Source organism: Lacerta agilis, chromosome 3 (assembly GCF_009819535.1).
Source record: "Lacerta agilis isolate rLacAgi1 chromosome 3, rLacAgi1.pri, whole genome shotgun sequence".
NCBI classification, from domain to species: Eukaryota; Metazoa; Chordata; class Lepidosauria; order Squamata; family Lacertidae; genus Lacerta; species Lacerta agilis.
In genome coordinates, this window is record NC_046314.1 from 90,520,921 (window position 1) to 90,536,594 (window position 15,674).

General features: G+C 39.2%; 1 protein-coding gene across 8 annotated transcripts in view; it reads right to left on the reverse strand.

The window, feature by feature from the left end:
* The window catches only part of MARK1 (microtubule affinity regulating kinase 1), a 68,893-nt gene that overhangs the window by 33,270 nt on the left and 19,949 nt on the right, over positions 1-15,674 (reverse strand). For 6 of the 8 annotated variants that reach the window (XM_033144745.1, XM_033144744.1, XM_033144743.1 and 3 more), the window contains exons 2-5: positions 5,142-5,345; positions 3,105-3,158; positions 1,840-1,888; positions 209-274 (exon numbers count right to left, since the gene is read on the reverse strand). In XM_033144745.1, coding sequence (XP_033000636.1) covers positions 209-274; positions 1,840-1,888; positions 3,105-3,158; positions 5,142-5,345 — 373 coding nt within the window. Of the gene's footprint in view, positions 1-208; positions 275-672; positions 795-1,839; positions 1,889-3,104; positions 3,159-5,141; positions 5,346-15,674 lie in introns of those variants that run through there. The other 2 variants (XR_004426275.1, XM_033144746.1) reach the window with 2 other exon arrangements.

Below are 15,674 nucleotides of genomic sequence, written 5' to 3' on the forward strand. Positions count from 1 at the left end.
TTTTCAAGGACACAGACTATAAAGCAGCCTACACCAACGAAAGAGATAACTATGTCCTATTGAAACTATGGCTCTTATGCAGTTGAGTGGCCTGCAATAGATACCAAAAGTACATCACAGCTCTGAGGTGTTATGCCAGCCCCAATTCCATCTTCTAATTCCTACATTTCAAATTGGCCCATAAAAGTAGAATGGAATGTTTGCTTACCTCCACTGGCATATTCCATAACTAAGTATAATGTTTTCTCTGTTTCAATAACTTCAAATAATTTAACTGCAAGATAAAAAGTTGATAACAAATTGCCTTAGCACAAAGAGTAAAGAACATTTTAAAACAGGTAAATGTTATTTCTTATCTATGTCACAATTTAATGGAAATCCTAGTCAAAGTTTGGCTCTACAGATGAAATTTGTAGAAGTAAAACCACCCACTTCTCTAGAACCAGTTAGAAATTGGCCATATTTTGTTTTCGCTGAAGACAAGCGTTTAAATGCTAGATGCGAAAGTAGAACAACTAAGAACCAGGACACTGCCTATCAAATATATTAACAAAATTACTGTTGTTCAATAGTTTAAGAATAAGTGAACGAAAGCTAAGCATGTTGGACAGGCAGCACACTCAGCTGGAAGGAGTAAAAAAGGGCATACCCTGTATGCAGCAATGTGTATACCTTGTATGCAACAAGCCCTCTGGCCGATTCAGCAACAATAACTGTCTCTGGAACAAAACTGTTCTGCCTTCCTCAGCCAGAAGAATTGTCATCACAAAGTGGGGCTCTAAAGGTAGGGAAAACTAAAGCAGAAAGGGAAAGTTACACACTTTGCAAACCTGCTCTTATTCACAGGCCTCAATTTTTCTTATCGAAGTGGTATCGATTTAACAAAGAGCAATGTTAAAAATCCACGTTGATAAAAAAATCAGTACCACATTTTCACAAAACACTACAACCATAAATTAATTCCTTACCAAATTAAGTCAGATCATAGCTTGAAAACACAGGATAAGCAATCATTTAAGGGCATCCCTAAGAGTGTGTTCTACTGTTAACTGAAAGGCTAAAGAACTAATCTGATGAGTCACTGGCCCTGCAGAATGATGCAAGCCACAGGCCCTACTTGGTGAGAATTTACATAGTTCCAATAAACTTCTCCTAGAAGTAAAACATTGTGAGTCAACGGTGTGAAGCAGCAGCAGCAGCAAAAAAAAAAAAAAAAAAAAAAGCTAATGCTATCTAGGCTGCATCAACAGAAGTATATTGTTCCAATTAAGGGAAGCAATAGACCCACTTTATTCTGCCTTGAGCAGACCACACCGGGAGACTATGTCCAGTTCTGGGCACCACAATTTAAGAAGGATACTGATAAGCTGGAATGGGTGCAGAGGAGGGTGACCAAGATAATCAAGGGTCTGGAAAGCAAGCCTTATGAGAAACAGTTGAGGGAGTTGGATATGTTTAACCTGGAAAAGAGGAGACTGAGAGGAGATAGGATGGTGTTTTTTTAAGCAAAGGCTGGAAAATTCTATGCAGTTTTGGGACAAGTCCACTTGACTACAGACAATCTGCTTTGTTTTGGAGAATGCCCACTTCATTTCAGTATTGATGTGTCATCAGAAGTGGGGGCACATAGGGTCCTGAAAGCAAGTGATCCCAATACCTCTGAAGCGACCTGCTTGGTATTTAGGCTTCCTCTAATGTGGATGTGTATGTCTTTTTAATATGGATTAGGGCCTTGATCACAAATCTAAAAGTCACCTAGTGAGATTCTTCAAAGTTAGAAAAAAGGCAAACACAGGAAAAAACTATTATGATTCAGCAAAACAAATGTCAAATCCCTACCAATATTAGGATGGTTCAAAATCTTCATTATTCGTACTTCTCGGAACAACTGTAAAAAATAGAGAACTATTTTACTTAAGGTGTTTTTTACACATTCTAAGGATAACTGCAGAATGCAAAATTCAAAAATGTTTAAGATGTAGTTTCACACTTAGATAAGTGTCTATGAAATACCAGTGGTTAATTGATTGTATAGAGATACTGGATTAGAACCAGACTAGGTTAAATGCACTAAATTCCCATTGAAATAAAGGAGGTCTGCTTCAGGTGATGACTAATGTTTCACTGAAAACTAAGTTCAACTAATTTAGTCAGGATCTAGCCGATTGGAAGTAATCTTTAGACTCTCTGGGCTTTAACTAATTTGAACCTGCTCAAACTTAAAAGAACTACACCCAAAACCTTACTGCAAATTCTACCACTATTTGAAGTCTGGCAGGGAATTGTTCTTAACCAGTTTCTCAATCCAGAGACTGAATGTTCAAAATTGCAGCAAACAGATCCAGAGAAAGAGATCTGAAGAACTGCCTTATTTCTCAGGAAAGGTAAAATGAATATACTTCACAAAATGCTTAAACATATAACACACTTTTCTTAAACCCACAGGACACTTTTCTTCAAGAAAGTGACATCACTCCAAATCTACAGAAGTATAACTACCAATATTTTAGAGTTCAAGATCTCAGGGGGACTTAATTCCCCTTTTCAACGTACAATACTGCCCAAATCCATTATGAGATCTTGGTTGGCTAAAGAAATAAGAAATATAACTTGTTTATTTCAGGAATTTCAGTTCAATTATGCCAAGAAAATATGCACCAGCTTCACCTCAGGCAGTTCCTACATGGGACTCGAGGTGAGTGACTTGATTAAAGCTGAACCTGGAGTAATATGGGAGCTACTTGGGAGGCTGCTTAAAATTGTATGTGTTTTATGGCTGCTCCACACAGAAAGCTTTTGGGTGCACCAAATGAACATATGGATCAGCTCCACGGCAAAGGACATGCTTCAAATATTTCAGAAGAAAGGTGATGTTAGTATGGCCCCCTCCTCACATCTGGAATGGAAAGCATCTCTCTATCTCAATGTAACTGACCAAGGATTCAGGGCATAAAAGCTTCAGAGCTATTCAATTGCCCTGTAAAGGCAAAAACAGTAGTATTTCTTTATAAACAAGGAAGAATAAAAATATTTTTATTTTTAAATCACATGGGCCAAATTATTGAAGTGAGAACATATTTAACCTTTTCAAAGAAACATCTTACCTTTTGTAGGCTGGTAGGATTTAGTTGGGTTTTGTCTATTATTTTCACAGCAACCTAGGGATATAAAGAAACCAATCTTTTGAAGGTACCAACAGGTGAGTGTTTTTAGGCAGACATTGGCTCTCTTTGGACACAGCACTAAACTATAGTTAAGTGACACATTTATTTTCTGTTCCCCTCTTGTGCTGTTTCAAGGAGATGAGGAACTTTAGTTTCTGTTTTTAGCTAACTGCAGCTTAGTGTTACTTCTGAACCAAGACAAACTGTGATTAATCTTAACTTTGGTTTACTGAAATAAGCCAATGGCCTGGTTTGCAGGTCATAAGTAGGCAAACTACTGGGACTGCATGAATGCATTGGCTACCAGAGAGGAGTTAGCATCCACCTTGATCCTGCCTGGTCTTTAAGCAGGTGGGAACTTAACTCACAAGTTCTGCGTTCAAGGAACACACTAAGCTAAATTCTAAAAGGACCAAGAAGGATAAGAGTGGCTGCAACCTCTTCCCTGAAAGTTCAGCTGTTTTTACTAAGCTATAGTTTGGCTTAGTGTTACATGCAAATACAGCAAAGCTCAAACTGTGGCTTAGAAAGCTGGCTTGTTTAAAGAAACCAGTTAAATACAACTTAGGGTTCAGATGCTGCACTAAACTGTGGTTAACTGATCACATGCAACTGTGGATAATTACAAATGAAAGCAAAAGCAATTGAAACAGAGGAGGGGGTGAGCATAAGCTTGAATCTTGTTCACCTAACTAAATCACAGCTTAGCATTGCAAACAAATGAAGTCAGTGTAGAGGTTTACAGTTTTAAAAGTTTAAAATACAAGCAGTATTTTACACAGAACACTAGCAAATAGTCAGACAAAAACAATGAAATTAAGCTCCTTGAAACACTGACAATTCCAAGAAAATACAGTGGTACCTCGGGTTACAGACTCCGCTAACCCAGAAATAGTACCTCAGGTTAAGAACTTACCGGTAGATCAGGATGAGAACAGAAATTGGGCGGTGGCAGGAGGGGGGGGGCAGCAGTGGGAGACCCCATTAGCTAAAGTGGTGCTTCAGGTTAAGAACAGTTTCAGGTTAAGAACGGACCTCCAGAACGAATTAAGTTCTTAACCCGAGGTACCACTGTAGTGGCCCTATGAACATATTTAGGGGCTTCATGGTGTCAGGCAATGTTTGGTATTACCGTATTTGGAAGAAGTCAACCTGATTATACTGCATACACAGGCCCATCCACATTTAATGTTCTCAGAGCAATTTGTTCTATCCAATCTGTCCAATACAATCTATTTACAGAGATTTCTTGTGCTGGCAGTGTCAGTAATCTCAATCAGTGTATTCCAGCCAGCAGCAGAGGAGTGGGGCAGGGAAGCATCTCTTCCTAAGGCCACAGGTGATGATTTCCCGTTTTCTATTTTTAGTCTGAGATATTAGTATTTTGAAGCAGAGAAATTAAGAGATTTCAGAATATTCTGAATTTCAGCTAAACATTTTCTACAAGTAAAGTTAGAGCTTTCAGAAAAGATCTCCACTCCAAACCCTTGTCCACTTGTCTCCACACAAATATGGTTTATCTTTTGATCAGGGCACAACTAGATGTGACAGGAACAGTATCCAACCCTAGGACCTTCTGATCTCCTATAAAATAGGGGGGTTCAAGGCAGCATGGATGGGGAAGAGAAGTTTTTTTAAAAGCATTTATAAAAGTTTTTTCTTTTGGTGGGGTTTACTTCTGATCTTACCATCCCACCGCAAGAAAGACAGCTGTTTTGGGGGAATCCTACTCTTCAAATGCTCTTGTTGTATCTTAAAATATCTCAATTCCAAACCCACCTCTTCATAGAGATTTAGCAGTACACGTAATTCTGCCCACTCGTCTGCTGCCCTGATGTCTCATTTGGCTCTAAGAAAAGTCTGTTACATATTCAATCACAGAGCTATAGAATAAGCATGTTCATTGCAGATAGACAAGTATGAATAAGGCAACACAGACTATTGTTACCAAGCAAAAAAAAAAGACAAACAGCTTACCTCTCTACCAGTAAGAACATGTCTAGCCAGCTTCACTTTAGCAAAATTTCCTTTTCCTATTGTTTTTAGTAAGCGGTAATTCCCAATGTGAGGATGGTCTTCATTTGTAGACGTGATTGAGTTTCTGCAACGGGGTATGTTTTGTCTGCTACTTGATTTTGTGGGCTGGACATGGGGCTCAGTATATCCGTCGACAGACGTGTGCTATAAGAGTAACAACAACAGCAGAGCAATATTAATCTATTTAGGATTAATGAATTATAAAACAAATGTTAAATGGGAATAGAAGGACCCACCCCACAGTATAGTTTGCGAGTGTGAACTAACAAGCAAAACTGCTCTATAGCTAATTTCAATCACAAAAATTTCAATCTTAGGGTAGTATTCAATGCTAGTCCTACCCTGAGTAGACTCAATGAAGTAAGTGGAAATGAATAACATACTGTAGGTTAGTTAAATTCAATGGTTCTGTTCTAAGTAGTTCTTAGTTGACTACAATCCTATGTCTTCTGTTGGCTTTCATACTTAGTCTACCTCTGAAATGTACAAAACTGAACAGTGTGGTCGATTCAAGGAAATTCAAGTAAATAATTTTACTCATTAACTTTTGCTTTATTTAAAATTTGACCTTTGTACTTTCAGTTGCAGCTGGGAAGTGAGCCGCTTTCTTATTTTCAATGTAATACTCCTTGAACCCTTTTTTGCAAACTCAGGAAGTGACAGAATGGCCCAATGCGGGGGGAAACAAACAGCAAAACAGCTGAACATTAGCAAGAATTTTTCACAAGCCCCTAACTATAAATATATTTGGGCTATTAAATATTTTAGCAATACTTAAAAGTTATAAAATCAGTTGTATTTTCCCCTAATCTTTTCCCAACTAAATAGACATAAATACAACTATCAGTGGTAACCATACAGTACTGTGTAACAAATGCACTGGAAAAGGACAATTAACTGCAAAGTACATGCAGGAGCCACATCAGTTACAAGGTATTTTCCAAGGCCAAACTGTGGTTAACAATAGCCTGCCTTCAGCCCCAGGTGAGTAAAAGTAATTTGGTTTTCCTTAAGCTTCATCGCTTAAGGGGGGGAAAGGTCATGCAACTTTTTTTTAGTATAGGGAATTTATATCCCCAATCATATTCCCAGAGTGATTTACAAGAAATAATGTACATACAATAAAAAAAATGCTACCAACTTAAGAAGATAGGTGGTCTTTTAAGTACTTTGGAACTAGTGATACCAGGTCAGGATGTTTTGTGAATGTGTGCATCAGCTTTCAAGAGATTCAGACTGGGAAGATTTCCTAAAGGATGGGGGGGGGGATTGTTCTCATTTCCCATTTAGGCAACTCTCCCGGGGGAGAGTATCCACTTCATAGTTGTCAACCTTCCCTTTTTTGTGGGAAATTCCCCTATCAGTACTATAGTCTATTGTATAGTACTGATAGGGGAATTTCCCACAAAAAAGGGAAGGTTGACAGCTATGATCCACTTTGGTAATGTTTTAGTTCTCACAGACTTAACAACAGTGGTAGTCTAATCAGCTGTTTTAATTCTGCAGTGTTCTTGTAGGTTTTATTTGTTCTGTTTTACTGAGACATACAAATATGTTAAATAAATGAATAAACAAATGATAGAATTCTGTACAATTATACATGGTGCATTATTATCCGCCGCCACCTTGGCATAGGGATTTGGGGGGACTACCTCTTTCTCCACTGAGGGGTGCGGGTGTGTGGCTGCCTGTTCTTCAGCGAAGGAGTCTAATGGAGCCCCCACCCCGTCTCTCCCTTCCACAAGCCAGAGGTGGGGTGAGGGCTCTGTTAAGACTTTTCTGCTGAGGAGCAGGCAGCCACGGGAGGAATAAGCTACATCAGCCCTGGCCGATGCAGCTTGTTCCTCCCTCAGTTAGTTACATGATGGCCAGAGCGTGATGGTGGTTTCACCTGGGGGTATATTGTGAGTGAAACCGCCACTCTTCCCAAGTCCCTCTGCCACCAGCACCCAGCTGCAGTGCTGGGCTCTGGTGGCAGAGGAGCGGAGGTGGTTTTTCTTGCGATAGATTGCCAGGTGAAGCTGCCATCGCGCTTTGGCCCCATTACCAGTCCTCAGCAATGTATACATTGCCCAGGCTTACAGTACAGGATGCTGTTGTAAACCATTGTGAAATAATTTTATGATACAGCAGTATATAAATATTTTTTATAAATAAATACAATAAATAAGAGCACTATAAGAACTTGAGGGTAGCCTGTTCTCTCTCATAAGGCTTTCTTATATTCTGAGCTGCAGAAATGTGCAGTCAGCATCTGAAGTACCAGTACTTATCCACAGAGATGGAAGCAGGAAAGCAGAAGAACTGAAGTAGCTAAACAGACCTCTTCTGCATATTATGGCTTTCTGAAGTCCGGCTCACTTAGCATAACTTTCTGGATTGATTTCCCTCCTACACATCAAACCCCCTCCCATTTGATTTCCCTCCCACCTCCCAAAATACATGCATCATTGCCTAAACCATACTGGAATGCCATATCCTCTACTTCACCCTAGTAGAGGAAAACAGCTGCTCAAAAGAAAGGGATGGGGAAGAGAGACAAGCTATGTATAAAGCGATGGGATACAAATTTCACAAATGTGGCTTATTTGTCATTATATCTCTAGCTCTCACTGTAATGCCTTCGGGAAATATTTTACAGCTTTTATCTGCAGTGCATAGGCCATATGAAATGGGGGTTCAAATATTTTGTATTTATGAGCAAAGGTAAATAGAGGATGTTATCCATACCTGTTACGTTACCATCTAAATATATGAGGCACCCCCCCCCCCAGTATCTTATAACCCAGGGGTAGGCAAGGTAAGGTCCATGGGCCGGACGCGGCCCAATCACCTTCTCAATCAGCGTGTTTTTACATGAGTAGAATGTGTCCTTTTATTTAAAATGCATCTCTGGGTTATTTGTGGGGCATAGGAATTCAATCATTTTTTCCCTTCAAAATACAGTCTGGCTAACCACATGGTCCGAGGGACGGTGGAACATCCCCTGCTGTAAAAGGTTGCTGACCCCTGTTATAACCCCTTTTGTGCTGTGTGATTGTTCTTTCAGGAAATGGTTGGCTTTGACAGCAACGAAAATTTAAGTCCAGCATAAAAAGATTAAGGGGTTGCCCTGAGCTCTTGGTCATCTTATTTTATACTTAATCTTTGGAGGCATTTGAGTCACAAGTATTGTGTTAACTCTAGATAAGATTTATTTTGCTTTAGCCTACAGAAGAGGTGCTGCTGATGTCATAATTCATTCATCAGTTTCGTGTTTGTGTTTGTGTGTTTGTGTGTGTGTTTTCATTCTTGGATTGTGAAAGGCACACAATAATTATCTAAGCTTGTATTTGAGCAAGAAATGTTAGATAAATAAAAGTCAAAGGGGATCAGATTACAAACTCCAATTGTAGCCCTATGGAGAAGTTGTTTTAAAATTTGTAATTTACTGTTATGTATTGAGATAGATACTCAAATAAGTTTTAAAATGCAACAATAAAATGAGTTATGACTGGTAATGTTTGAGGATGGAAACCTAATCTTTGCAAGCGCTTACATCTCTGGGCTTAATGGACTGATTCACCTTGAGGTTCATCTTGAAGGAGAGCAAGAGCTTGAAACATTATATCAAATCCATAAACTACTTTGTATCAGTAACTAGCAGCCACTTATTTTGTTGGACTTCTGTTGGTCGTTTCTCCTACCCAGGGATGTGAATACCACAATCATCCTTCACAGTCACAATCTGAGAAAGAAAACTGTACTGTACTTACCAACCCAGTCCAATAATTCAGGTTTTCCAAATGGAATACTATGAGGACATGTATATTTTATGAGTGTTTACAAAACATATTTCATGTTTAAAAGCTTGTGCTCTAGCCAGAGGGCAATGCGAGGCACAGAATTTTGGCCTTGCACGGGGAACCACTGAAATTTGAAAGACCAAAGTCTGCCCCTCCTTTGGCCTTCCAGCTCACATCTTTCCTTTATGGATATTGAAACAGAGAACCTGCCATTACATGGATTATGAGAGCATAAAATGCTCATTACAGGAGAAGAACCAATTCCTTCAGCATTTTTTTTTGAGGTTATATGTTACTATCTTCACATCAGTAGCTAAAAATGTATATACTACAATGCTATTTCCTTTTTAGCAAGTACTGCATAGTTTTGAGCATTATAAGTTACCTCCCTCCCACCCACCCAAAAAAGCTGTAGAAACAAGAAGTTGGTTAAGATGGGTATCTGGAAGACCTGCTCAACCACTACTTTGCCCCTAGGGTAGAACCCAAATGTGAGATTAGGAACAAACTCAGGCTTGTTGTCTTTCTCCCCAGGATAATTGAATGATTGACCTGGAAGTTTAAGTGCAGATGGGGTCAGGTGCAATGTTTATCAGCTGCATCTAATAGGCCAGCTGCATCTGGAAATCTAAGACCTTGGCAATGTTTAATAATTACTTAGAAAGCATGCAGATCAGTCACAGTCATTTCTTGTCTGGGTGTTGTCCTTCAAGACTGTCTGGAAGCAACAGCTGTGCAAAATGGTATGGCCAGTGTTACATGTTCTCTAGGCTGCCAGTTTGTTTCTAGGTTCAATTCAACAGGCTCGTTCCATCCTTTAAATCTTTCAAATGGCGTGGACCAAGCATACCCAGCTTGCAAAGAACCTTCTCCCTTGACACTCCCTGGGCTTTGAGATCTTCTGGACCAAGTCCAAGCTTTACTTCACTAGACTTTTAGTTTTTTGTTTCTTCTGTCTTAATCTTTACGCCATCCTGCTTCTTAGCTCCAAACTATTGGCTGTGCAGGCTTTCTGTTGCATCTTTGCCTCTAAGTACACACTGCTCCTCTCAGGGTTTTTTCTTTTTTAAAAAAGATTTTATTGCTTTAATTAGTTTCTGAATTGTCTTGGGAGAATTGTTTTGGTAAAGTAGTATAGAAAGTTTAATACAGAAATATATCTGGCTAATTCACCACCTACAATAAATTTCTGAAACAGCAAAGAAACCTCTATTTGCACAAGAAAGCATGCTCCCTGCCAGACTTATTCAATTGTCTATCTTTTCTAATGCTGCCTTTCTATGCCATACTCCACTTACTGAGGCCACTTGTTAATGCTTCCCATGGCAGCATTCCATATGGTAGAGCCTATTTGCTCTGTGCTTATGCAAATCAACCATTTGCATGGTACCATTTGCATAGTACTTCCTTCACACCTTTGGCAGGGCTAGCACACACATTCTATGCATTTGAGCTTACCATACAACCAAATGTAACATGTTGCACCTTGTCACATGGACAAATATATATTATCAATCTCCTGTTGGAAGAGGCAATCTATGGAACTTTCGTCAGGTAGGAATGGTTCAATAGCGACAACTAATTATACGGAGTACAATATATAGTTTGTGTATTGATCTTTCACATTAATCTTATCCTTTTCTTTTAAGCAGAGACACTGGGGAAGGGGAGAGAAATGGTCAAAAGACCTTTTATACCGTCATTTTAATATCCAGTGGAGCTCATTCATGCAAACAGGGAAAGAAGCAAGGCTAATCAAAGGAGCTGGGGCCTGAGCTTTACTTCTGTGTAGGTGTGGCTTTCAAGCAAACTGCTCTGAATTTGTTCAGAATGGATGTATCGGCTCCTGGGTCTAACGGAAAACTATACCTGCTAAGGTGGCTGGACTGACAATGTGACAACAGGAGGGAGGTGAAACCTGTACAACCAGGGCTAAGAGCCAGCAGCTCCATTAATATACAGTACAGATTTACTATCACACTGTTTTTCTACCAGGAGACGGGTGGGACCTTGTGTTGACAGCAGTACTTCTGGATTGAAATTGGCTGAGTGCTGCAGAAAACTGATTGGCCAGTTGAAAGAAATGTCTCCCTGAGTCTGCCTAAATTAAATTGGATTTTGGAAGGCTTGTAGGACAAGGGAAGAGTATGGTTTTGAGATTTTTAATTGGTTGACATTTCACTTGGTAGGATTGAAGTCCAGATTGCCCTAATGGACCAGACTTCACTGACTTTAATTGGGGAGTAGGAGAAATGAAGACTGGAAAGAATGCAACTAACTGAAACACTAGAATTCAACAATAGCAATTCATTGTTGGTAGTCATGTTTCAAAGGTATCCTCTCAGTTAACAATGTACACTACTAACTTGGGGGACCCTCAGCAGCACAGTGCTCTAATTCTGCACACTGGCCCTAAATCTGCCTCTGGATAACAATACAACTCTGTAAAAGATTGGAGAGTGAAAATGAATTTCTCATATATTCTCATATATTTCAAAATGTATGAATATATATTTCATTCTGTCTTTTTGTTTGACAGAACGATGTCCCCAAGGGTAATGTGATTATCCTGCCAGAAAGTGTGGAAACTGAAACAGCCAATGAAGTACTGGTGTCAGCTGGCAACTCAGTTATTGCAAAGGTTGAGAAATTGTTAGCCAATTTCTCAACCTTTTTGGGGGGTGGGGGGAATAACTGGAGTGTTGCTATAGCCAAGTGTAAATTCCTGTTGGCATTACAACATATGGACTTGGTGCTGACCTGTAATTTGTGAATGCAGAGTAAAGTGCAATATGCACAGGGTCTTGCTTTGGAGGTAGTTATTTGTGAGTGCCTGTTAATGAATTTTCAAGTTATGTTGGTCACAATTAATTTGCCAGAAAACCCAGCTTACCCACAGTTGACGTAATTTTGACACTCATCTATGAAACATTAGCTGTGTGTGTATATTGCTGCAGACAGAAAAAAAGATTCATGGTTTCAGAGAACAGAATTGTCTAAGTTTCAGATAAATACCTGAGGTTGGAAAACCTTTGTGTCTGTCAAGTCTGTTAAAACAATAAAAAGTTGTTTAAACTCTCAGTGGCATACTTCTTGAATATTTTTGCAGGGAAGATCAACCCAGTTAACAAAAAAATGTTAATTGAAAATCAAATAATATTCGCTAATAGAAAAATGTTATGTAAAAAAGCTTGTAAAGGTTATGTTGGTCACTATGGAAATATCCTACCACCATATAAATATATAGTAAAAAAAAATTAAGAAATGTATCCTCAAATACATATTTAGGTTAAAGGTGAGTCCTGGATTTTTACTAAGTTGAAGACCACTGATCTAAATTATATGTTCTAGCATTCCATAACAAAACCAAACACACACACACCCCAATTACTGCTATTCATTAGTACAGCTGCTATACTAATGTTTTGGCAGCTAAGACCTCAGTAAAATGAAAGAAATACCAGAGTTTTGATTCTGCTGCCAAATTTGTCCTAGTGAACCCCATGTCCTCATTTGCAAGACATTCAAGATTAGATTTCTTTTGGAGAGAGTACATATGCAAAAGCAGTCATGTAGAACCATGCTTTTTGCTTGCTGAGTACAAAGCCAGAGATTATTCAAGTAACAGTTTCCTGGAAGAATATAAATAAAACTTGTCAAAGTGAAAGCCTTCTGCTTTATGTAAAACACAATAATTAAAAAGACCATGCTTTTTTGTTTTTTGACTTCTCAGACAGAGTAATACCGACCAAAGAAATATACGCATCATACAATGGTACATGGGGAATCCTATTTTGATTGCCCTGGGCTAAAAAAAATGAGTTTGAGGAAACTCAGCACCAGGTCCTTTGCTATCCATGATTTAAAATTAGACTAAGCAAAGTCTGGTTACAAGGTTAGCTTTGTTGTTGTTGTTCAGTCGTTCAGTCGTGTCCGACTCTTCGTGACCCCATGGACCAGAGCACACCAGGCACGCCTATCCTTCACCGCCTCTCGCAGTTTGGCCAAACTCATGCCAGTAGCCTCGAGAACACTGTTACCTGGAGTAGGAACTGGCAAGCCACTCCAGTATCCCTGCCAAGAAAACTCCATGGACAAAGACAACAAGGTTAGCTTTAGCCACATATAATTTCATTACAGTCGTACCTTCCAAAACGGATTCCGTTCAACTTCCAAAATGTTCAGAAACCAAAGCATGGCTTCTGATTGGCTGCAGGAATCCAATCTACTCCTGGTGTGATATCCACCATCTTGAAAATGGTGCACAATGCTACTTCCCCTTTCTCTGCTCCTCCTGCAGTCCTCATGGAGGACAGTAAAGAGGAAGAGTGGGAGTCCTATTGTATGAAGAAGCAGAAGTTTGCTCCATTTGTAGATGGACACAACTGAATACCAACCATTATGTGTGTACTGCCCAGTATGTCAGACAATCTTCATTTATCATTTGGTGAAAATACTTTGATCACATCGTAAAAGATATTTTGACGGCTGTTAATACTCAAAACACAGTACACTCCATGTCTTCGAAGTCCTGCTTTTCTGGCTGTTCTTATCAGTTACAAGTATAAGATTAATATAAATACTGTATTATATCCAATGTCACACAAGTAGATTTTGCAGGTGAGGATTTCAACCATAAAGGGCAACAATCATTTCAAATGTGCCCATCTATGTGTGGAATAGATTTTGATCATACAATGAGATTCTTCCTTCCTTGCTACCCTACTGTGGCCCTTTTGCTCATATCCCAAACTGTTTCAGAGGGTTGGGACACATGGAGAAACACAGTTGACTGTTATCTGTTATGGTCAAAATCACCACCTGCAAAATAGCAGCTCTCTCAGTGGCATCCCAGTCTTATGTTACACTTTCATTCACAAAGCTAATGTTAATTTAAACAAGTCAATTTTGCCACTTTAAAGTTCAATCACAAAATAGATTTCTATCCTCTGCATCTGGTATGTGAAAACACAGACATTGTGACTACAATCCGATTTCAAGTTTCCTGGTAGTGAGCCCACTAAAATAAGTAGACTTACCGTACTTTTGAGTAGACATGTATAGGATTGTGCTCTAAGGGAACTGCAGCTGAGATAATTTCATATTCAACGTACTGGTAAGTCATCAGACAGTTTATAGCACAGAATAAATGACCTAATAAAGTGATGTCTGACAGGTTTCACCCAAGCAAGAAGGGAATTGAGGAAGTTCATCAGATAAAAGGCACTCAGTAAAAAAATATACATTTGGTATGATGCAATGGAAACAGCTTGATTTGATTTTTATTTTTTGAAGACCTGAATAACTCCTGCTAAATTAAAGGTGTCAGGCTGGGATCATGATTTGGAATGCCACTAGAAGATAATTAAATTTGGTTTAAAACACGGGGTGTGTGTGTGTGTGGGTGTGTGTGTGTGAAAGAGAGAGAGAGAGAGAGAGAGAGAGAGACTCCCTTTTAATTCCAAAACACCACAACCCACCCACCCCCAAAAGGATTGTCTTCCTCTTTAAATAAAGGTGAGAACCATTTTGTCCCTTATTTGTCTGCAAGGATGTGGGAACTGGGAATAGCGATTGCCGCTTATATACTGAAAGTGTGTGAGTCATGAAATTTCCTAATTTGGAAAAACTTCAGCTTGTTTTATTGTGTAGGAGGACAGGAGAATAAAATGAGGATCTCTTTGGCAGGCTGCTCAATGCTAGTACAGCACAAACTGGAAGTCTCCTTATTCATACCCTTAAAGTTACTCAAAAGGCAAAATAAATGTACTGATATGTAATTCAAATATTCTATGTGAAGACAGGCTTTAAGTAACTGGCAGTAAAATAACACTAAGTCATTCTGATACCCTGGTGATATTAAGTATCAAAAGCATGGTCTTTCCATGGAGAAGTGAGTTTTCACCTCACTGAAAACTTCAGATAATATACCTACTCAAAAACAACTTTTCAAAGTTGGATATGGTCATAGTGCACAGTATATTCAATATACTGATGAATCACTTAGTTTAGAGGGGTTGTGCTGAAGAACCCACCTGAAAACCTCCACTGCTAAAAGCTAGAAAGATCACAAAGTGAAAGCCTTCACACTGAATACCAGTCACGTCTGTTCTAGATGATAAACTCATGTTTACTTAATGGTACTATATCTACAAAAGCCTCAAAAAATTTGAGAATATATTCTTAAAAAGCTGAAGTTTGATTTACACAAAACCACTGTTGGGAACCGTTGGGAGGTTTGGGATAACTTTAGGGAGTTAGGACTAAGGCAAGACTTTACTGTGTAACTTGCTTGCTAAATACCAATCATTATGATAGCCATAAAGCAGGTATGTCCAAAGTCCGTTTCGGGGGCCAAATCTGGCCTGCCAGTCAATTTAATCCGGCCCCCGTGGCAGTTTATTTCCTCGGGTAAAATCCTAAAAAAAAAAAAAACCCCTCAACAACTTCAAACCTAAAAAAACCTCAACAACTTTGGGGTAAAAAAAAAAAAGCTCAACAACCTCAATCCTAAAAAAAGGTTAACAACTTTGATTGGCCCTTTGGTTGGCCCTCACGGCTCTTCACTTCATCAAATCTGGCCCTCTTTGGAAAAAGTTTGGAAACCCTGCTACAGGTATGCTCTCCACCACACACACCTGCAAGCAGGACAACAGTGTCCCTCTGTGCACCACTGCAAAGCCTTGTC